Genomic DNA, 24,180 nt, shown 5'->3' with positions numbered 1-24,180 from the left:
GATTAGGTATGAGGAGATGGTGTTTGCCTATAAATGTGTGGGAGCACATTTTATTCCCACAAAATAACCTATAGATTCAATCAAATCCCCCCAAATATTCCAACAGGCTTTTTGGTAAAATTTAACAAAATGATTTTCAAGATGTATGAAAAACAATAAATTGACTTAAAATAAATATGGAACTGCTTAGGGCCATAGCCAAAACAGTCTTGAAGAAAAATTAAGGGATTTATACTGCCAATTAAGCGTCAATAATTAAAATAATGTGATAAATAAGTAGTTTAGATGAAATGGACCATTGGACCTAAAAAGATAATCCATAAATAAATACAAATATGGTCATCAAATTTAGGATGAAATTCTTCTGAAAAACAATGGAAGTTTTTCCTTTCATAAATGGTGATGAATTGGATACCTTTATTACAAAAAAAAAAAAGAAATTATGACTTTCATGTTACCTAAAAACAGTAATAATCAATTCCAGATGGATCATATACTTAAAATGTATTCATGAACTTGGAATAGTTAAAATTCCATTAAAGAGTAACTTTAGAGGAGAACACTGATAAACTGAACTTCGTTAACATTAAGAATGTTCATTAAAATGCACCATTAGAAGAATGTAAAGGCAACTCACAACAAAGGAGGAGATATCTGCAATACAGACATCTGCATTTTTATTCATAACATGCAAGTCAACTCCCATGAATACTTAAGAAGCAAACAACCAAACAAATTAAAAATGACAGAAAGACTTGATTATGGATAGTATTTTACAAAAGATAATTATAAATCCTAAAATCATTTGTTTTAATTAAAAAAAAAATCTGCTTTCTTTGACAAATAACCTTGAGGTTAAATCCTTTTGTCTCTGAAATGGAGAGCAAGCACTGGGTTTAATGTATTTGGTACAGGCTTTTCCCTATCATACTCAGATCTTATCATGTAGCTTTAAAATCACATAGGAGCACAAGAAGTATTTTTTTTTTAAGTTTTTATTTAAATTCCAGCTAACATACAGTGTAATATTAGTTTCAGGTAGACAAAATAGTGGTTCAACACTTGTATGTATCACCCAGTCCTTCCTGAGGTTAGATAGACCCTCTCCTGCTGGCCCTGAAGAAGCAAACAGCCATGCTGTGAACTACCTGTGGAAAAGGGCAGCCTTGGAGCTGAAGGCCCCAGTCCTATAATGAAAAGGAACTGAATTCTGCCAATAACCTGAATGAACTTGGAAGAGGATTCCAAGCCTCAAAAGAGAGCACAGCTAGGCTGACACTGTCCAGCTTTGAATGCGGCCTTGTGAGACCCTGAGCGGAGCACCTGGCTAAGCTGTGGGACCCCTGACCCACAGAAAGTGTGAGGACAATGTGTGCCACTCTAAGTCACTATGTTTGGGGTAATTTGTTACACAGCAATAGAAAATTAATACAAATTCTCTATCTGCTTAAAGCCTTGTCGAATGCAGTTTAAAAATGGGGTGTGCCTGAGTGCATATGCTAGAGAGAGAGAATTTAAATTCTAAAAAATGGCCCCATTATTTCTGGATCATAATGGAAAATATGGACCATCATTCATTCAACAAATATTGACTGAGCACCTACTTACTATAGGCAAGGCAGTAGACCAGGAATTTAATCAGGATTAGAAACCAAAACTGGAAATTTGTTACTGCTACTACCTAAGAAAATTAAAGGGAAAATGTATAATGTTGAAATTATAAGGCCTCCTTGAAACCAAGAAACAGACTCTTAACTACAGAGAACAAACTGTGGGTTACCAGGTGGGTGGGGGGGATGGGTGAAACAGGTGATGGGAATTAAGGAGCGCACTTGATGTGATGGAGCCAAGATGTCCATCAACAGATGAATGGATAAAGAAGATGTGGTGTATATATACAATGGATATTATGCAGCCATCAAAAAAAAAAAAAAAAAAAAGGAAACCTTGCCATTTGCAACAACGTGGATGGAACTGGAGGGTATTATGCTAAGCGAAGTAAGTCAATCAGAGAAAGTCATGTATCATATGATCTCACTGATATGAGAAAATCTTAATCTCAGGAAACAAACAAGAAGTATTTATTGACTTGAGGTGAGACATTAACTTGTGCACATACTAAAATGTTTTAAGTACTCCCATTTATATTTGATTTTTTTCACTTTTCACTTGGATTTTCAGTAATTATATAGAGAAAACTGCACTTATGTTAGAATTTAAGGCAACAGTTGATCACCTTCATAATCTCTCTTTTTTTTTAAAGATTTCATTTATTTATTTGAGAAAGAGAGAGCACAAGCAGGGGGAGGGGCAGAGGGAGAGGGAGAAGCAGACTCCCTGCTGAGCTGGATCCCAGGACCCTGGGATCATTACCTGAGCCAAAGGCAGCTGCCCAACCAACTGAGCCACCCAGGTGCCCCAACTTTCATAATCTCTTTTGGATATTTTTTTGCATTTTTCAGGATACCTAATACTATAGAAATGTAGATAATAACCTATATATTTAACTCAAAGACAGATGGCGAACAAAGTCTTAATTCTAAAATTGTATTTGCACTTTGGAAAAAGAAAATTAATCCAAGAAGGTATAGCTTACTGAAAGAACTGGGAAAAAGGTTTTAAAATATACAGTTGGTGAATACAGAAGTTAATATAAATAATAGGCAAATTATGAGTGGCTTAGAAATTAGTGATTCTTCATACCAAATAAATTCAATGTGGAAAGGATATAATTTTCCATGTTAATAACCATGACTCCAAAGTAGTAGGGATTTTTTTTTTTTTTTAATATGATGCCAGCTTTCTGTCATGCCTCCTTTCTGATTTTTACTTGGGGTTAATAGCTTTCTGAAAAAGCTATATACATTGAATTAAGCTGCACAGTTTGAGAAAAGAGATGATGTGTTTGACAGTGCATATATGGATATCTAATTTTTGAATTATGACATCATGAAACAGTAGACCACCAACATAACTTTGAAACGTGAAAGTGGCAGAGAGCTCCAAGGAAAGGTACACTGCCTGCTACAGCCTATGAAATATGTATTAACAGAGGAGTCTTCTACTGAAGATGAAATTTATAAAGAGTCTTTCATTCTCTGCCATAAGAAAACCTCATATATCACTATTCAAAAAGGAAGAGGAAGAGTTCACTGGAATTGCATAATAAAATGTCAGTACTGGTTGGTGATTAAAAACACCATCTAAATTCTATTTGGGCAGGGCACTGGAGAATCCAGATCAAATAGGCCATGTAACAAGAGAGTAGACTAAATGTCACAAAGTTCCATAGTGACAGATTAGATAAGTGCCAGAGAAATATATAGGCCTGAAACAAGAATTACTAAGCAGACATCTTCAAACATGCTTCATAAGCATTATTCTACATAAGTAGGAACATTTTAAATGGTGGTATTTATCATTAACATGTTTGTAGGATCTTTTAAATTTTATTTAATTTTTGGCATATCTCAAAGCATGAACCCTATCAGATATTCCAGTACTCAACAATTTCTCTTGAATGTGATGTTAAAGAGGCTCCACCTAGATGTGAGAATATGGTATTTCCCTATAAATTTGATGCCTTCCATTCTGAAATGCCTTTTCATTTATCCTACTTTTTGTCTTTTGTTGGCTTTAATACTGTTCTCCAGAAGTCTAGTTTTACAATGGAATTCCATTAATAAATAATTTAGCATACATTCATATAAGAACTTAGAATTTTGAAGATGTTAGGGGATAACCGAACAGAATTATTTGACTAGGGACAGCCATTTTTGAAGATGAAAGAGAGGAAATTTATAATAAGAGAAATACATTTGGCCACTATTTCCCCACTAGTCTATGCAAACTCAGAATGACCTTAAATTCTTCATGCCTATTCCACTCAGAAGTAAAACAAGTGATTTATTTTTAATGTATACATCTGAACTCAGGTATTTCCTTTTTTTTTGTTGCTTTCTGTTGCACTGTTGCCCAATACACCAACTCATGATGTTTATGCACCATTAACTTGATAAAACAAAATACGTAACGCCATGACCTACTGTCACTGTATTTTGTGAGTAGAGCTAATAATGATTTTCATTCTTTTTATTGGAGTAATAGGAGTAAAGTGCACTAATTTTAACACTGAAATTTTTATTTTGCATAGATCCATGGGACCAATAAGGGGGGAGGGGAAGGTAAAAAAATAATTGCAGGATCACAGATGATTGCCTCTTGCATCCAAGTCAATACTCCCCTCAAGTTAACATATATCCTGGCTTCTCTCAAAATGGATTTTTTTTTTTTAAGATTTTATTTATTTATTTGAGAGAGAGAGACATAGCAAGAGAGGGAACACAAGCAGGGGGAGTAGGAGAGGGAGAAGCAGGCTTCCCTGCGGAGCAGGGAGCCTGATGCGGGGCTCGATCCCAGGACCCTGGGATCAGGACCTGAGCTGAAGGCAGACGCTTAACGACTGAGCCACCCAGGCACCCCAAAATGGATTTATTTTTGTCCTTGAACTCATGTTAATTGAATTGAAGAGTATATAATCTGTGGTTATTTCATTTTACAAGCTTCTATGAAATGTATTTCATTCTATGTAACTCTAATTTTGTTTTAATTTGCCATGTAGTATTCTTTCATTGAATATATAAAACTATTTCATTATTATCTTTTTTTAATTTTCTTTTTTCTTCCAGAACAAGTAAGCTTTATTTTCTTAAGTTTTTATTTAAATTCCAGTTAGCTAACATAAAAATTGAGTAGGTAATACACACTGCCCATATACTCCCTCCCTGCTTTGTCCTCATATTTCCCATTACTAATGCCTTGCACCAGTATGGTACATTTGCTGCAATTGATGAGCCAATATTAATATGTTCCTATTGACTAAAGTCCATAGTTTATATGAAAGTTCTTTATGTTGCACAGTTTCATGGGTTTTGGCAAAATGTCATGTATCCAGCATTTACAGTATCACACAGAAGAGATTCACTGGCCTAAACGTTCTCTGTGCTCCATGTGTTCATCTGTCTCTCCCTTTCCCCAAACCCCTGGTAGACACTGATATTTTTGCTTTCTCTCTACTGTTGCCTTTCCAGTATGTTATATAGTTGGAACACTATAATATATAGCTTTTCAAACTGGTTCCTTTCACCTAGCAGTATTCATTCAAGTTTCCTCTGTGTTATTTGTGGCTTGATAGCTCATTTCTATCTATGGTTGAATAAGAGTCCATTGCCTAGATACATCACAGTGTGTTTATCCACTCATGCCTTGAAGGGTATCTTGGTTGTTTCCATTTTTATTGAAATTATGAATAAAGGTGCTACAAACATTCATGGGAAAGTTTTTCTGTAGAAATGAGTTAGATAAACATTTAGGATGTGATTGTTGGATCATATAGTAAGGCTATACTTAGCTTGCAAGAACTACCAACTGTCTTGTGAAGTGAGTGTATTGTTTTGAATTTCTATCAGAAATGAATGAGAATTCCTGCTGCTCCACAAACACCAGCATTTCACTTGTTAGTTGGATTTTAGCCATTGTAATATCTCACTTCTGTATGATCTGCAATCACCTAATGGCATATGATACTGAGTATCTTTCCATATATTAATTTTTCATCTGTGATCTTCCTGACGAGGTGTCAGACCAAATCTTTTTTCTACTTTATTGAGTGTTTTCCTTGTTGTTTAATTTTAAGAGTTTCATGCATATTTTGGATACAAGTCTTGTAAAAGACATGTTTTGTAAATGTATTTTCTTAGTCTGTGACTCCTCTTTTCATTCCCTTAATTCTGTGTTTAATCAAAGGAAGGAAGGAAGGAAGGATGGAGGGAGGAGTAAGGGAGGGAGGGGAGGGGGGGAGGGAGGGAGGAAGGGAGACAAAAAGAGAGAAAGAATTCAACTTGGGGCACCTGGGTGGCTCAGTCCTTAAGCATCTGCCTTCGGCTCAGGTCATGGTCCCAGGGTCCTGGGATCGAGTTCCGCATAGGGCTCCCTGCTCCGCGGGGAAGCCTGCTTCTCTCTCTCCCACTCCTCCTGCTTGTGTTCCTTCTCTCGCTGTCTCTGTCAAATAAATAAAATCTTAAAAAAAGAAAGAAAGAAAGGAAAAAAAGAAAGAAAGAAAGAAAGAAAGAAAGAAAGAAAGAAAGAAAGAAAGAAAGAAAGAAAGAAAAAGAAAGAAAGAAAGAAAGAAAGAAATAAAGAAATAAAGAAAGAAAGAAAGAAAGAAAGAAAGAAAGAAAGAAAGAAAGAAGGAAAAGAAAAGAAAAGAAAAGAAAAGAAAAGAAAAGAAAAGAAAAGAAAAGAAAAGAAAAGAAAAGAAAAGAAAAGAAAAGAAAGAAAGAATCAATCCAACTTATCTTTTTTTTTCCCCCTTTCATGGATTGTGCTTTTGGTGTTGCATCTTAAAACTCATCATCGGGGAGCCTGGGTGGCTCAGTTGGTTAAGTGACTGCCTTCGGCTCAGGTCATGATCCTGGAGTCCCGGGATCGAGTCCCGCATCGGGCTCCCTGCTCAGCAGGGGGTCTGCTTCTCCCTCTGACCCTCTCCCCTCTGGTGCTCTCTGTCTCTCATTCTCTCTCTCAAATAAATAAATAAAATCTTTAAAAAAAAAAAAAAACTCATCAAAGCCAATTTTTGAAATGTTTTTAGTATACTTTTCAATGCTTTACCTTCCACTGAATCTTTACATTACAAAATCCTTTTTTGTAAGATGTAAAGAGATTCTTTCCTCCTATTTTTCTGCCCATCTTTTCTGCTTATCTCCTACTTGAAATTTGTGTTAGTGAGCTATTGCAGTCCACTCTGTTGGTCACAATGATTTATATACACCCCCCCACCCCCACCCCGCCGGCCACTTTCAAAATACATTCTCCTCTTCCCCAAACCACAACATTTTCATCCAGTTGTGAATCTGACTAAACACTAAGAATCTTAGTATCTTGATCAGTTTTGATTCTGGTTCTTTTTGTTTTGGAAAACTGTGACATAAAAAGAGAATTTCTCTGTCCCCACACATCCAACAAACAGTGGTGAAATGGAACAGGCAAACTGCAAGCAGCAGCTCCACTTAAAAACGGAAAGACTGTAAGATACATAACAATCAGGTATAGTGACTCAAGCAGTCACTTCTGTCCACTGGGCAAAACTAGAAGTAAGAAAAGTTTCTTAAACAGGTGTCAGTTCTGCTTCTTAGGATTGGCTCCATGGTTCATCTTTCCCCTTCACACATGCTTTTAACTCCTGAGGTACAGTTTCATTGTTATACTATCCGGTCATTTTTCATGAGAGCTTTGAAATATATACACTATGGCATCTGGGAATTTCCTCAATCTATTTCTTGCTGCTTAACAGAAAGATAGGAGACTGAATGCCTTTTTGCATTTCATAGAGTTTCTTTTAACTAAGACCACTGACACTTTTTTCCTCTAAAGCTTTCTCTCATGAACATTGTCTTTGTCTCTGTATTCATTTACTTCTCATATGTCAAAACCACATCCATGATGATCAAACTTTTCTGAGAACATGTCCTTAAGCTTTCTAAAAATATTCAAGAAAAGATCTACCAGGTAACATCTTAAACATTATAGCTTCAGAAATTATAGTAAAAGGAGTTATAGATACCCTTTGCCCCATAAAAATAACAATTTCACTGACATACAACTTAAGCTTTTGTTTTCGCTCACACATTTGCCACTTAGCTGGGGTTCAACTGATGTGTGCTGAACTTCATACAGATGCTGGTTTGCTTTAGGCCTGGTATATGTAGGACTCATTCAAATAGCAGACATGAGGCATATTTATCGTAGCAGGGGTCAGAAGTTCTCAGATAAATGAAATACACTATTTCTTACGATCTATGCTTGCAACCTGTACATTTTACTTCTGTCCCATTCTATTGGCTTAAAAAAACAAGCAACACCTGAGCAAGCTGCTCATCACTGGAGCAGGTAATGCACTCTTATCTGTAGTGGACTGATCTGAAGACACATGGGAAGAGATTGATGCAAGAAGGAGTAAATAATAATGAGCAATAATGAAATATGCCATGGAGCAGTGGGTACATTTCCCCTTAATACACTCATGGGTTCAAATCTACCATATAAGTTCTTGTTCCATTTTATCCTTTCTGAGATTTGTTCTTTTTCTTTCCTTTCATGACCATTGTGAATTAAGAAATTTTCTTTTATTGTCCCGTTTTCTCTATCAACATGTTAATTATACATTACTTTTAGCTATTATTGAAGAGATTACACCCTGAGTCCTTGACTTTTGGTACTAAATCTTAAATTAGTTCTTTTACCACCTCTCATACAAAGCCTCGCTCTTCCAGCCAAGTAATTCAAGAAACATAATACCCTGTACTCATTTACTCCCTTCTCACCAATTATGCTATCATTGTCATACCTTTTAATAAAATAATTTTTTTTTTAAGATTTTATTTATTTATTTGACAGAGACATAGCAAGAGCAGGGACACAAGCAGGGAGAGTGGGAGAGGGAGAAGCAGGCTTCCCGCAGAGCAGGGAGCCCGATGCGGGGCTCCATCCCAGGACTCTGGGATCATGACCTGAGCCGAAGGCAGACGCTTAATGACTGAGCCACCCAGGCGCCCTACAATAAATATTTTTAATCCACCAACATAGCTTTATTATTTAACAGTTAGTTGTATTTAAATGTATCCATGTATTTTATCTTTCCTATGCTTTTCACTACGTCCTGTTGGTCAGCAATGTGATATACATTTACTTTTGCCTAAAGAACTTTCTTCAATATTTCATTTAGGATTGCTTTCCTGATATGTTCTTATGGTCTAGTCATGACTCTCTTTACTGTTACTTGTAAAGGATATTTTCATTTGTTACAAAATTCTGGTTTGGTATTTGTTTTTTAAGTATGCTAAAAACTTCATTTTATTGTCTTCTTACTTACATCATTTAATGTTGAAAAGTAGGATACTGCTACTTTTACGGTAACATGTCTTGCTTCCTCTAGCTGGTAATTAAGATTTCCTCTTTGCCTAAGTCTTTCTGTAGTAGTAGTATTATGTGTGTGGTAGGTTGAAAAATGCTCCCCCAACCACCTAAAATATAATTCACTTCCTAATCCCCAGAACGTATAAATAATAGCTTCTCTGGCAAGTGAAGAGATTTTATTAAGGATCTTGAGAAAGAGTTTATCCTGGATTATCCAGGTGGATTTTAGATGCAACTGTATGTATCCTTGTAGGGGAGAGACAGAGGTTGTTTTGACAAAGACACACGGAAGAAAAGACGATGTGAATACGGAGGCCGTCACTGGACTGATGGGGCGACAAGCCAAGGAAAGCCAAAAAATGCCTGGCAGCCACCAAAAGCTAGAAGATGCAAAAAATTGATCTCCACCCCCCCAAGCCTCTGGAGAAGGCACAACCACCCTGCTGGCACACTGATTGCAGACTTTTGCCCTCCCGAACTGTGAGACAAAAAAATTCTGTTATTTTAGGCCACAAAGTTTGTGGTAATTTGTTGTGGAAATTCTTAGTAAAACAATGTTTCTAGAAATGGTTTTCTTTATGCTCCATGAGTTTGTAGATAATCAGGAAAATGTAGAGTGATATATTTCAAAAGGTTGTTTTTTTCATTTTGTTTATCTTTATTTTATTGTTTCTAAGACTGTTTCTGCTCCTTACTCTCTCCTCTCCTTCTGGGAATCCAGTTAGCACATGTAAGAATATTTCACTGTTTTGACATATCTTTTAATTCTCTATTCTGTGTTTCCCTCTTTTTTTCCCTATTTACTTCCATCTTTATATTTTCTACTACATATTCTCTGACTTACTAATTCTCTTCTCTTCTAAGTCCTATTTGCAGTTCAGCCCACATTTTAAAATCTATATTGCATTATAATATTTTTGGTATTATTATTTCTATTAGCTTTTAAAAATTGATTCCATTATCTCTGGTGAAATTATCTGTTTTTCTATTTACTTTCTTGAAAATATAATTTGTATTTACTTTTTTTTTTATTTTTTTTTAAAGATTTTATTTATTTGAGAGAGAGAGAATGAGAGAGAGCACATGAGAGTGGGGAGGGTCAGAGGGAGAAGCAGACTCCCCGCCGAGCAGGGAGCCCAATGCGGGACTCGATCCAGGGACTGTCCAGGATCATGACCTGAGCCGAAGGCAGTCGCTTAACCAACTGAGCCAACCAGGTGCCCTGTATTTACTTTTCAATCTGGATCTAATAACATCAGTATTTTGATAATCTATATATGGAATTCTGCCATCTGCTTTCTTTTCCTACGATTTGTGTTCATTGGTAATTTTTTATATCATGTTTGATAATTTTTGATTGACTATACAAACTGTGAATGAGTAAGTACAGAACCTCTGGATGGTGTTATCTTCCACTCATAATGATTTGATACAAGTTTATAGGGAGATCATGAAAACCAGTGGAGGGTGGCACATTACCCAACTGCCCCTAATTACTGGATTGCATCCTAAAGGCCTAAGACATAAAGGGTCTCAAAAGTATTCTAAAGACTAGATTATGTTTTCTAGGCTTCTTAGAAATCCCTGAGACCACATTTTTATCTCCCAAGGCACATGAAGCTTAGAATTTATCCCCTAAGCAGCATGCATTACCTTAGTTTTCACAACTTTCCAAGGGCTGTATTGCTTAGTGTAAACTATTTTATCAAGGGGAAACTGCAAACAGGATAAAAGTCTTACCCCTCTCAGCTTTGTGTTCCTCAGAAACTTGTGCCTTCTTGTTCTAGCTTTTTGGTATCTTTGTATTCTATATTTTGTTGACCTAGTCCATGGACTCTGCCACAAGTTCTAGTACCCAATTTAGTTTGGTCTGTATGCCCCAGAATGAGAATCAGGAAACTCCCTGGAAGGACCAATTGTTTTGAATGCAGGGTTCAAATCATTATGTTTTTCTTTACTTCTGGAATTGTCCTGGTTAGTTATGCTAATTGTTATCTGATACCTATAAACAACTGGGTTGTGTTTTTTTTTTTTTTAAACTTTTATAACAACTCTCAAAGATAAGCTACTTCATCATAGTCTGTAGCCAGATCCTAGAACTGCTATTTTAAATAGAACAGCTATGGCAATGTCCTGAATATACAATGAATGTCTGTACATTAAATAAACTGGAATAAAGTATTTTTGGTCAGAGCTATGCTTTTTATGACTAAATATTATTCCTCTAAATTAAATTCTCACAAATTTATTGAATGATTACTTTTTTGATAAACCTTGTTGAAAAATCTGTTGCATATCTGGGTAACCCATGGAAAGTGATGTTGAAGTTTATTTTTTTGGGGGGGATATATTTTTAGCATCTGTCAAAAAGGTACTTAAAATAGTTAAATGATATTAGGTAACTGAATCTATGGAAATGAGAGGAAAATTTAAGCAATATATGAGCTGCTGGAAGAACATATGACATTTTAAATTGTAAAAGTCAAGTAAATTTATAGGATAATTTTATAAATAATTTTAAATATACTCTATGTATTTATTTCATATGTTAGAATAATCACCCTTGGTCTTAATGACACAGCAGATGTTTTCATACTCCCAGCCCCTTCTCTCTGCCATTTTAGGATGCCATAGGGGGTTTCTATTTCTCTTTAGCAGAAGGAGTTAAACTTCAACCAACAAATAAATTATTATAAGCCTGTTCCAGATATGTCCATTACAGAGCTTCATGGATAAAAGGGATTTTATTTGAAAAAAGGAAATTCTGGTTCATTCAATGGCTGGTGAAATCTTCCAGGGGCGCTCAAATGCATAAGTAAGCAAGATGTTAAATCATGATCTGGTCAAGGAGATTAAATGAGGTCTCTGAAGCACAGAAATGGATTGCCTATTGAAGATATTTGGCTGAGACTTTGACTATAACTACATGGAAGAACTGTTAATAGAATTACAGCTACTAATGAGTAAGCTGAAACCAGAAATGTGTGATTATTGTATTGCACTCCTGCTTCTACATGAGTCTTTGCCCTCTTCACATATGATCCTAGAAACGGAGAATGAAATGGCCTTGCATTACAGGCCCGAGTCCCTGTCCATACCTAGAACCTTTTCTACAAAAGCCTTCGTATCACTTAGCATTTTATTTATTTGCATATAAGAGATACCACCATAGTGGTTTAACCAAATAAAACTTGATTTCTCTCACTGTGTCCAATAGTTTGTGACCTACAGCTATTCAAAAAACAAAACTGCTTTCTTCTCTGCTCTTCTTAATATACAATTTTTTTCCTAACTATAAGGGGGTTGCTCCACTTTTGGGTACCATTTTCAAATTTATCAGGAAAAAGAGTGAAGGGAAAAAAGATAAAAATGCACAAGCTGATTCTGTACCTTTTTATACAGAAAAATTGAATGCTTTAAAAAGGGTAGTACATTTTTTTTTTTATGAATCATCAGGGAGAAGTACACATATGGCTAGATAAAGCTATAAGAAATCGGATTTATAAAGTTAGATATACTACTCATTTTCTCATTAACCAAATCATTATTCACTTAATCAACAAAAGAATAAATGTGAATTAATAACTGGCTGTATCTGTACAACCCTCTCAATATAAACAGCAGTTACCCGCTATCCATCTCTCACAATTACTTGCCAGGAAGACGCAGGTCCTAGCAATATGTACTCCAATGATGCAGAGGTGATTACCATCATGAAAACCCATGTGTATAACCACCCAAAATTCTTTATTTTATGGTTTGGGTCTGAGTTATAAAGACCTAAAAAACAGTGGTTAAACACAATACAGCTATATTTCAGTTACTCTACCCTGGGTTGGTATGGCAGCGCGGCTCCATAAGGATCTCAGGCATCATACTTCCACTTCATCATTCCTAGCTATGACCTTCAGCTTAGTAGTCCAAAATGGAGCTCACTCTCTCAATAAAGTAGTATAGACCAAGTGTCAGCTTTCTCCTTCACAAGGTTCCTGCAACCCACTAGAAAGCATTACTGTTTATATGCAGTTGTTGAAATTTAGTCACTTGGTATGTTTGACTTCAAGGAAGGATGAGAAATGGAGTCTTGATCATTGGAAATCAGTTAATAAATGAATACTGATGGTCTGAGGAAACCTAGTACAGTCTCTGCTACAGCTATCTTTTAATATAAACGTGATCATTCCTACCCAGCTCCTGGAATAACTAGCACATGATAACTTCCAAGAAGGTCTCTATCTATGCCAGTTACAGGCAAGGACACTGTGATGATGGAAACCTCCAGTAGCCACCAGCCACATCTGGCTACTGAGTACATGGAATGTATTTAGAGTGGCTGAATAACTTAACTTTCTCTATTTAAATCTAGTTTAACTTCAATTTAAATAGTCACAGGGAGATGGTGACTCTCATACTGGACTATGCAAGTCTAGACAGTCCCAGGAAAGGGACTAAGTTCCTCAAATATAAGCCATCCTCTGGCAATAAAGGTAGAACTTCAAAATATTTTCACTACAGCAACAACAACAAAAATGATGTAAAGATCCATCAAGATATTTTTATATCAATACTTTGCTCTGTACATTTTTGTCATTGTGTTACACTTTTATGCAGTGGATAAACAACCAACGGCTCCATTGGCAGTTGACTCAGTAAATTTTAAGTAAGAACAAATGGAAAATGATAGAAAGTTTTGTTTTTTTAGCTGTGTGTGTGTGTGTGTGTGTGTGTATTTTAAGGCAGAGCTTTAACCCAGGCTTTCAGAGAGTAAGAACATGTCCCTAAAAACCCTTCCACTTTGTCCTTTCCACTCTAAGATCCTTATATAAATCTGCAAAGGTGACCTGTAAAGCTATAACTTGCTGAAATGAGCCCTCAGAGTCTTGCTCAGGATCTAGAGCCCACAATGAATGATTATTGATGTTTTCAGCCGAAAAGCTGTCAATTAGATGTACAGTTTGCCATAACAGCTCCAAGGTACAAACCTGAACTCTTCTGTGAATTTACTGGATCTACTGTGCAGCCACAGGGCCAAGCACACAACTCTCCACTTGCTTCAGGAGATCCAGATGTTCACCTTATTTGGTTGTGTGCCAGAAATTGGATTGTGAGTTTGATGTATTTTTGTCTTATAGCATTTCAGGGTTTTAGCCTAACTGCTTATTTTTAAAAGTATGTTTATTTTTTTTCTATGAAGTAATACAGGCTTAATGTAGCTAATTTAGAATGTATGAAAAATATGAACAAAATTATAGTTACTTGTAATTCTACAACGTAGTGATAATGACTGTTATCATATTTTCTTTAAGTTGAGGAAACTGCTATTTTCATTAACTTTGCTTTACTATGTAACGTTTTTAAAGCATTTTCTTCCCCCTGTCTCTGTTCCCTCATTTATCATTCACACTTCTCAATGCACTGCCATCTGGCTTCCTTGCTGTCAATCCATTGTAGCTTTTGTTGCCAAGGTCACCAATGGCTTTTTGTCACTAATTTGAATGGACACTATTTAGTCTTTATCTTACTTGAATTCTCTCCAACAGTTCAGAATCCTCTCCTGCCACCTAGGGAAGTTTATAAAAGCTGCTGAGTCAGACTGCTTCCAAATTATTGCTTAAGCTTTTGGGACTAAACCCAGTTAACTTTTTGTGCCAAGAATGAACTAGGATTAAGTCTTTTTGCCTCATATGCTAGTTTACCTCAAAAATTTCCAAAGGGACAAATACGTCTGCTCAATTCTTATAAAGCAGTCATCTGTAGCATTACATTTTGCTCATTATCTCCTCATGGCTAACTTACCCCCCGGAACAGGTCACGCTGGTGAGGCCGTCAGTCAAATGGTCAACCACGCCCAATACAAGAATGGACATATAAGAAGACTCATAGCAGTCTTCTTGAATTCCAATCCTCCAGAGCAATGGTTACTACAGGGTTGAACACTTGTCATGAGCAGGGGGGCACTGATGTAGATGTGATAAATTTTATGGACTTAAACATAGAGAAGCTGAGACCCATTTTGACACAGTAGAAAGAACTTGCTGGAGATTAAAGCCAACACAAAAGAGAGAAAAGCATAAAAGAGAAAACAAAAGAAACCTGATAAGCAGTTTACACCCTGGAATCTAGCTAGCTCCCGGTGTTTTACTTAAAAGAGTGAGTAAACTACTTGTCCTGCTCTCTTTTCCTTCCTATCTATTGATCTACCTACCTACCTATCTAATCAGTGCTAAAGCAACACTGCCTAAACACTGCTCCTAATACCTTTGCATAACTTCATATGAACCAACTCCCATTTCTCTCCTTTTGCCACATTTCCTCTATTCCATCTGGTAATCCCAAGTCATGATTACAAAAATCATATTTATTTTAGATTTTCCTATTCATTTCTTTTCTAGGAACTGTCTGTTGACTTGAGGATCTGCAGCTGTCCCAAGCTGCTTACTCTGGCCAGTATTGGTATCACCAGGATGGTTTATTAAAACACAGATTGCTGGGCATCACCCCAGAGTTTCTGCCTATGTGTTCTGGGGTGAGACCCAAGAATTTACATTTCTAAAAAAAGTAGTATTGCTGCTGATCTTGTGACCAAAGTTTTACTTATTATTAGGACACAGTGAAGACTTCCAAGTTCCTTCTATGCCCGACCAGGAAAGTCTAAGTTAGACTTTACCAGATTTGTTGAACGTTTACTAACAACCTTCTCTTCTCTGAAGATATACTGAAGAAATTACAACAAATAGAAAAAAAAAAAAAAATCATAAATACAATAGCCTTTGTAAAACTAAAATAATAATTTGAATATAAAAAGTTAAGCAATCATCACATTTATATTAAATCAAAACTAATAAAGCAATTAAAATGAAATGATTTTGTCAGTCGTGTGAAAACATACTCATATATTAATAAAACACAGCCTTCAAAACTGATAATGATGTGTTTCTGGAATATAGGTGAGATTCGGTGGGCTGAGGCCCAGAACTGACTACCAGGAAAGAATTCTTGAGACGTCTTTGGTGCAAAATGGTGGTTTATTAAAGCAGGGGGACAGGACCCGTGGGCAGCCAAGAACTGCAGCACTGGGGTCTTGAGGAGTGCTGATTATTTACTCAGGAGTTGGGGGAAGAAAGGAGAAGGGAGGTTTCAAAACAACTTTCATATGCTAAAGAGGACCGACCTACAAGATATGGAGGCCTTGACATTGTCAAGTTAAGGTTGTTTTCCCCTCTAGCAAGAGATTAACATTAAGATAGGTGGGAGATTCCTAGAAGAATGTCACACCTGTCCCACCCAGGGGTGGGGTGGGGGTTGGGGGAGGTTGCAGGGTGTCAGCTTGTGCTTTGTCTTCAGCCAACCTTCTGTTCCCCCGTCAATATGATTAAACTCTACATAACAATACATATCTGTAAAAATAACTATGAAAATACCAGCCATTCTTTGGGTTTTGTGATTAGGGTATTTTTATTTTTATTTTTTTAAAACGGATCTGTTTTATTTTATTTATCATATTATTTTTAAAGATTTTATTTATTTATTTATTTAAGACAGAGAGAATGAGATACAGAGAGCATGAGAGGGAGGAGGGTCAGAGGGAGAAGCAGACTCCCTCCAGAGCAGGGAGCCCGATGTGGGACTCGATCCCGGGACTCCAGGACCATGACCTGAGCCGAAGGCAGTCGCTTAACCAACTGAGCCACCCAGGCGCCCTGATTAGGGTATTTTTAAATGTAAAATCTTTTTCCAAATTTTCTATACTAAGCATTTTGCTGTTATAATAAAGATTATTTCTTTACATGTTAGGAAAGAGTTAAAATAGTACGTATGATTGCTCACTCCTTGCATATCTCCAAGAGATCCTGGAATCATGATGGGCCCTTGGCCAACTCCTGGGAATGTGGCCCTTAGAAGGTTCTTAATGTTAATGATTAATGATTTTGTTATTTAACTAGAACAATGTACCATGCTGTACCAGTTTCTCAGGCTTGCTTTGCACAAACCTCAAGACTGATGATGTGTACTGTGTTTGGTTGTTGGGGGTCCTGACTTTCTGTTGCTATGGCTGGGAGTATAATATAGTGTGGCTCATGTGGGTCACATAGTGTGGCTATGTGACCTGCCCTCCATAAATCCCCAGATTCTTAGACTTAAGTGAATCTCTACAGGCAGAGACATTCCACACACATACTCCTGTAGTGTGCTTCTAGAAAGAAAGTGCATTCTGTGTAGCCTTAGGTGAGGAAGTTGGAAGGCTGTGTCTTCTTTCTGGATTCCACTGAATGTGCATTTGTTTTGTGCTGCTTTTGTTCCGTATCTGTTGCTTTAATAAACCTTGGTCATGAGTATAACTTACTATTATATAGAATCATGTGTGGTCTTCCAGTAAATCATCAAATTTAAGATGGCCATTCAACCTCCAAACAATATATATGTTTTTGTATAAGTGTTTGTGTGATGTGATGTGTAAGTGTTGGTATGTAGTGATGAACATGTAGCAAATGCCTAATAATTTATTCTATCACACAGGCAAATTAAATGCTTTATTAGAAATATAAAGGACCAAGTATGCAAATTACTAAACAATTTAATCAGTCATACCTGTAAGTCCCCTAAAAATTGTCATTTATTTATGCATGCATTTGTTCATTTACTTAACAAATATTTTTGTTAAATATTTGTTAAATAAATATACTATATGCTATGTGTTTGATAGAGAATAAAGAACAAAATAGTCCTGTCTTTATTTTTAGTTCTCATTTTCAAAGGGTAAAGTCACATACACAGAACACTACAATGCAATGTTAAAAGTTACATCAATAAAGGAAATTATTATCACCTTCATTATTGTTAGGGCTAGTTTGTATATGGTGAGCAGTTACTCTATGCCAGTCCCTCTGCTCCTCTCCCCAGCTCATGCTCTCTCTTTTTCTCTATCTCAAATAAATAAAATCTTTAAAAAAAATTGTGGAGTAATAGAAATTTCTGACTGAGAAGATATGGGGGATGTTGCAGGGTCAAGAAACATAACTTTGGATTCTTGCTTGGACATTTAAGTATATGGAGGTATTATTTCCTAAAATTGTGGCAAAATCTTACCTGCAGATATAGTTTTGAAATTAATCAACAGAAAAATGAGTATGTAAGCAGTGGAAATAAATTAAATGACCTGGGAGTATTTGCTATTTGAAAAGACAGGAATGATTGAGTCATTACCTCTAAACTTGCGGTCCATTATAGTAGCCACTAGTCACATGTGGTTATTTTCTTAATTAAGATTAATAAAATTTAAAAATCACTTCCTCAGATGCACTAGTCACATTTTAAGAGCTCAAAAGCCACATGTGACTATTGGCTACACCACTGGACAGCACAGATTATAAAACATTTCCATCGCTACAAAATGTTCTAATGGACAGCATTGCCTAAAACCTCTGGATTTCAGGGACAGACAAAAAGACAGTAGTTATCATACAAGACTGAGAATCAGTCTAAAAAAGGAGGAGAAAAACAGAAATGATGAGAAAGTTTTTCAAGGGGAGAAGGGTCAACCATATCATAAGCTCAGGGGAGTTCAAACAGCATTAGAAATTGAATTGTCCTTTCTCAATCCCAAAACATTCAACTGGCTTTATTGCTGATCTTCAAAATCAAGCATATTAACAGGATAAAAGGTGCTCAAGCAAATGAGACTTAGAAGTTACCTTCTAAATATATATATATATATATTCAGAAAATTTTGAAAATTTTTGGTTCCTCGCTAATTTTTCTACATTTAGTAACCGCTGGTATTTATACACTTCCAAGAAGGTATGAACAGAAACATACAGTTAATGTTTACATACTGAACAAACAAATTTTCTAAGATTGTTTTGTTCCTCTAAGCAGATTAAGATACATGTACAAAGGACCACATCCAGAAAAAGTTAAGAATCATATTAAAAAGAAATAAGAGAAAAGTGGGGCTTACTTACACATACGTATATATTTTCTTTCTACAGTTTAAAAATGTTGCTCCAGTAGGAGGCAGAACTTCTCATCGCTTACACTTTAAAATACTGGTTTATAGAAAATAGTTTTGAGAGGCACTAAAGTATATTCCACTTGCTTTTATTTTAAGGTGAAAGTTCTTGAAAATGTTTTATATACCTCTTGTTATATATAATTGTTTTATTCCTAGAGACTTTTGTTCCTTTTTTATTATATTGATAGTATTTTATTTCCATATAGGCTTTACACATTTCTTCTTTCAATATATAATATTGAATATCTATCCTTCACTCAATATTTCATACAGAATTACCTTCATAGCTACCTGTGAATACCGAATTCTCCTGACATTTACCAACCTTCTCCATTTTTCTCCATTCTCTAAGATCTATTTAAGTTAGGAAAATATTTTCACATTGTTAAAATGGTAACTTTCTGGAAAAGAATTGAATGTGTAGGAATAAGACAAGCCAAGGAAAAGGAGAAAAAAAGAAATAAGAGCATATTAACATATACACAGCTGGAAGCAAAGAAACAGATGTTTACATATATGTTTACATACATACACTTACACACACATAAATAAGTACATTTAAAATCAACACAAATGAAGACTTTGAATGGTAAACTTCACAGGAAGTACAATAATCACAGAAGTTCTTGAGGATAAAGAAAATGCAATTAGGGTTGTGAAAACTGATTTTGGATTTATAGAACATAATTATAATTCAATAAAATCTATATGTGAAGCTTATTAAACAGTTTATGATTTCTAGAAATAAGCTAAAACATATTTAGCATGAAAGAAAAATATTAAAATTAATGAAATTATAAGCCTTTGTGAAAAATCATTTTGGGACTGATATGCCAAATAAGAAGTAAAAGCTAAGAGTTCCGGCGGCGTGACCTGAGTGCGTTGGTCTGGAGGAGCAAGAAGGGACTGTATTAGGAATCTTGGAAGCACTGCCAACATGTCTGATGTTCAAGAAGCCACTAACCAACTCCTGGATGTGAACCTTGATGAGAACTGGAGGTCTATACAAGTGACAGGAAGTGATCCCAGAAGTGAGTCTGAGCACCTCCAAGTCACTGTTGGAGCCACTGTACCTACTGGTTTTGAGCAAACAGCTGCAGATGAAGTGAGAGAGAAATCGGGGTCATCATGCAAAATCAGCAAAGACCGGGGCAAGATATATTTTGACATTTCAGTGGAAAGTCTGGCTCAGGTTCATTGTCTGAGATCAGTTGATAACTTATTTGTGGTTGTTAAGCAGTTTAAAGATTACCAGTTCAAAGAAACAACGGAAGAAGTTCTAAAGGATTTTGAAGAACTGGCTGGGAAGCTTCCATGGTCAGACCCTTTAAAAGTATGGAAAATTAACACCAGTTTCAAGAAAAAAAAAAAACAAAGCGCAAAAAGATGAATCAGAGTTCAGGTAAAGAGAAGATTGATAACGGACAAGGAGACAAGACAGATGAGAAAGATGATAAAAAAGGATTCACTAACAATACCTTAGATTCCCATATCTTAGACTATTATGAAAATCCAGCCATCAGAGAAGAGATATCAACATTAGTAGGTGATGATTTGGCATCTTGCAAAGACGAGAAGGATGAAAGTTCAAAAGAAGAAACTCATCCTGAAGTGCTGAAGTTTAGAGTCACATGCAACCGGGCAGGAGAGAAACATTGCTTTTCCTCAAATGAGGCTGCAAGAGATTTTGGGGGTGCTGTTCAAGATCACTTTAAGTGGAAGGCTGACATGACCAACTTTGATGTGGAGGTTCTTCTGAACATCCATGATAATGAAACTGTTGTGGGCATTGCATTGACAGAAGAGAGTCTCCACCGAAGAAATATCACACATTTTGGACCTACAACACTTAGATCTACTCTTGCCTATGGGATGCTTAGGCTCTGTGCTCCTCAACCTACTGATATAATAGTTGATCTGATGTGTGGAACAGGAGCAATACCAATTGAGGGGGCTACTGAATGGTCTAACTGTTATCATATTGCCGGTGATAATAATCCGTTGGCTGTGAATAGAGCAGCAAATAACATCTCATCTTTATTGACCAAGAGCCAAATTAAAGAAGGCAAAGTGTCCTGGGGCTTGCCCATAGATGCTGTTCAGTGGGATATCTGCAATCTGCCATTGAGAACTGGCTCTGTGGACATTATTGTAACAGACATGCCATTTGGAAAAAGGATGGGCTCCAAAAAGAGAAACTGGAACCTTTATCCAGCTTGCCTACAGGAGATGAGCCGTGTCTGTAAACCAGGGACAGGCCGAGCTGCACTACTTACTCAGGACAAGAAATGCTTTACCAAGGCATTATCTGGAATGGGACATGTTTGGCGGAAGGTACATACTGTCTGGGTGAACATAGGGGGTCTTCATGCAGCAGTTTATCTTCTGAAACGTACACCTCAAGCTTTTCATCCTTCAGAACAAGATAGGGAAAGAACTCCTTGGTGATGCAAAGAATGAAGATGGTTAATGGTATCTGTGCCTCCCAACACTGGGAATGTCAGCATGAAGAACATGGTTTGAGAGAAAAACAGTGTTAATAAAATTGCAGTTTGCAGTTTAAACTGATCTAAAGCTCTTCACCTTTGTTAAAAAAAGGTGTGAATGGAATTGAAGTTCTTAAGCAGAGCTTTGGAGGTCTTTTTGAAGAGCGGGGCAATTACTACTTAAAATGCTTTCAAGATCCTAAGCCTACTAAAATGCCCTAGGATTTGGGTTTTGAGTATCTATTTTCAGGCTTCATAGCAGTTCCTGTTTTCCGTTGTAGCAGGTAGAAAGCTACCCTGGCCTAATGGAAAGGAAGAGAACATAATCAAAACATTTTGGGCCATACTACATTGCCTGCGCAGCTTTGCTCTTTATAGTTTCTCAAGTTGGCTTTACCTCACCCTTAATAAAATGAAGCATTCCAAAAAAAAAAAAAAGAAGTAAAAGCTAAGAAAATAATATGTGTAATCTACCATGCTTATTTGACTTTGAAAAGCTGCTTAACTTTGTCAACATTTTAAATTCTATTAAAACTTTCAATTTGTTTGTTTATGTACATGATTTTTTAAAGTGGCAATTATAACCTTTCTCACTAAACAGATAAGCTTTATGATGAGAAAAGGCAGCCATAGAATGAAATAATCAAAACATGTATGTGAGTCTATACTTTATTATTTTTCTTAATTGATTTCCCCTTATTGACATGGTGGAAGAAACAAACACTGTAAAATATTTATTGTGCCAAAATGTGTCTTTTAATGCTGTGTTACCTTTGACTGAATATACCTAAAATATAAATATTCTTTGTATAGTAGTATGTAAAAATTAACAGATAAAAGCTAGTAGATATTTTTTAATTCTCTTTTAGTATTTGCCTTGTCAGAGTTACTCACATAAAATAATCTAAAAAAATATCCTTTTGAGCAGTGCACAACTTTTGGTACACCACTATAATGCACCTTACAATGCACCCTTGGAATTACAGGGTTAGGCTCAAATCCTTTTGCTGACTTATTACATATGCCTTTGGGAAAGTTTCTTTGCCTAACTTGTATCATTTGCAAAACAGGGATAATAATGCATAACCACTGTTAAGATATTAAATAATACTACACTTAAAACATTTAGTGCAGAATGTGATACTAAATCTCTGCACGTTATTTCTCTTGGTATATTCAAAACATGTGCAAATTAAGTGGGTAGGGTTTGACATTAAGGAACTGTTAAGCAGGCATTTTTCCTAAATCTAGTGTATTTTTGCTTTGCTCACTATTAGTAACAACAATGCTTGTATTTAGTAAAATATCTGCACTATTTCTGAAGAACACACTTGTAAAGTAATGGTGAAGATAGAAATGTTTGCACAATGGGGGGCGCCTGAGTGGCTCATTCGGTTAAGCTGCTGCCTTCGGCTCAGGTCATGCATGATCCCAGGGTCCTGGGATTGAGCCCCACATCAGGCTCCCTGCTCCGCAGGGAGTCTGCTTCTCTCTTCCTCTGCCTGCCGCTCTGCCTGCTTGTGCCTTCTTTCTCTCTCACTCTTTTGTCAAATAAATAAAATATTTAAAAAAAAAAAAGAAAATGTTGGCACAAGACGGAGATTATGTTAATATTGTGAAAATTTAAAAACATTTATATGATATAATCAAACAAATAAGTTTAACCATAGTTAGTATATTATTTATTCCTGAGGGGTTCTCCTTTTTTTAAAAAACTGGGGAGAAAAAAAATATTAAACAGAATTTCACGGAGATATGATTCCCCAGATTGAGATTTGAATCTGAATGAGACAACTCACCAAGTTTCTCTTGACTGTCCTTTTAAAAGGGCTGTTCACTGTCATTTTATATTCATGAAACAATCCAATTTAATACCGAAAAAGGAAATCTAAATTCTCAAAGGTACAAGAAAATAGATTGTTGATAAGGTTATTTGTACATGAACAGAATATTTTTTCTACTGAACAGAGTAATCCTGATCGTCTTTTAGTACTTAAAGTGTTATTCTTTGTATTATTTGGCTAACACACAGATATGCACAAACTAAAGAAAATTTTTTTAATTTTTAGGTAATTATCAGATGTTTTTACTTTAAAAAAATGGTGAAATAAGTAATCCATTAATTTTCAATATCCCTGCATGGTAATGCTTCCTTGAGCATTACATATTTTTTATATTTATGTGACCTATAATTTCTATGAAACATCAATATGAATTCCTAATTTAATCATTCATTCTTTAGTCAGCAACATGAAGAGTTTACATTCTCCAAACTCCGTAACATTTTAAATAGATATACTTAGGGAAAAAGACAATTATCTTGACAAACTCTTTATATACTTTGAATTTAGTAATTTGTTCCTGTCCTATTTTCTACAATTGTTGAGATTATTACACAAAATTAGCATCAAAAAATGGAAACATTTTTATGAGGGATTTAGATAAGTAACTTCTTATGTTTAGATATAAAAGAATTTGAATGAAAATGAAAAAGTTCAATGTGTGAAAATAAGAATGTGTGAATGTATAAAGGGGAAGGGCAAATACAGTGAAAACTATATATAACCCTGTGTTGCAAGGAAAGACTCAGTAGCATTTTCGTACATATCTAAAAATTATACGTATAATTTAACTAAAATTTTGTCAATATTCATTCTGTACAAACACTGCACATATTTTATTTGATTTGCTCATTTTAAAACTTAGGGG

At 35.8% G+C, this 24,180-nt stretch overlaps 1 protein-coding gene across 1 annotated transcript; it reads left to right on the top strand.

Moving 5' to 3' along the window:
* The first annotated feature begins 19,883 nt into the window (after positions 1–19,883).
* On the top strand, positions 19,884–21,445 carry LOC118006228 (THUMP domain-containing protein 3-like). The gene is given in 2 exon segments (XM_034998810.1): positions 19,884–20,345; positions 20,348–21,445. Coding segments are annotated over 2 exon segments (1,521 nt in total). The 5' UTR covers positions 19,884–19,922.
* The last annotated feature ends 2,735 nt before the right edge of the window (positions 21,446–24,180 follow it).

Source organism: Mirounga leonina, unplaced genomic scaffold, assembly GCF_011800145.1.
Source record: "Mirounga leonina isolate KUSES-001 unplaced genomic scaffold, KU_Mleo_1.0 Mir_95, whole genome shotgun sequence".
Lineage (NCBI taxonomy): Eukaryota > Metazoa > Chordata > Mammalia > Carnivora > Phocidae > Mirounga > Mirounga leonina.
Note: the sequence above shows the minus strand (reverse complement) of the source record. Positions and strands in the feature narration are given on the sequence as shown.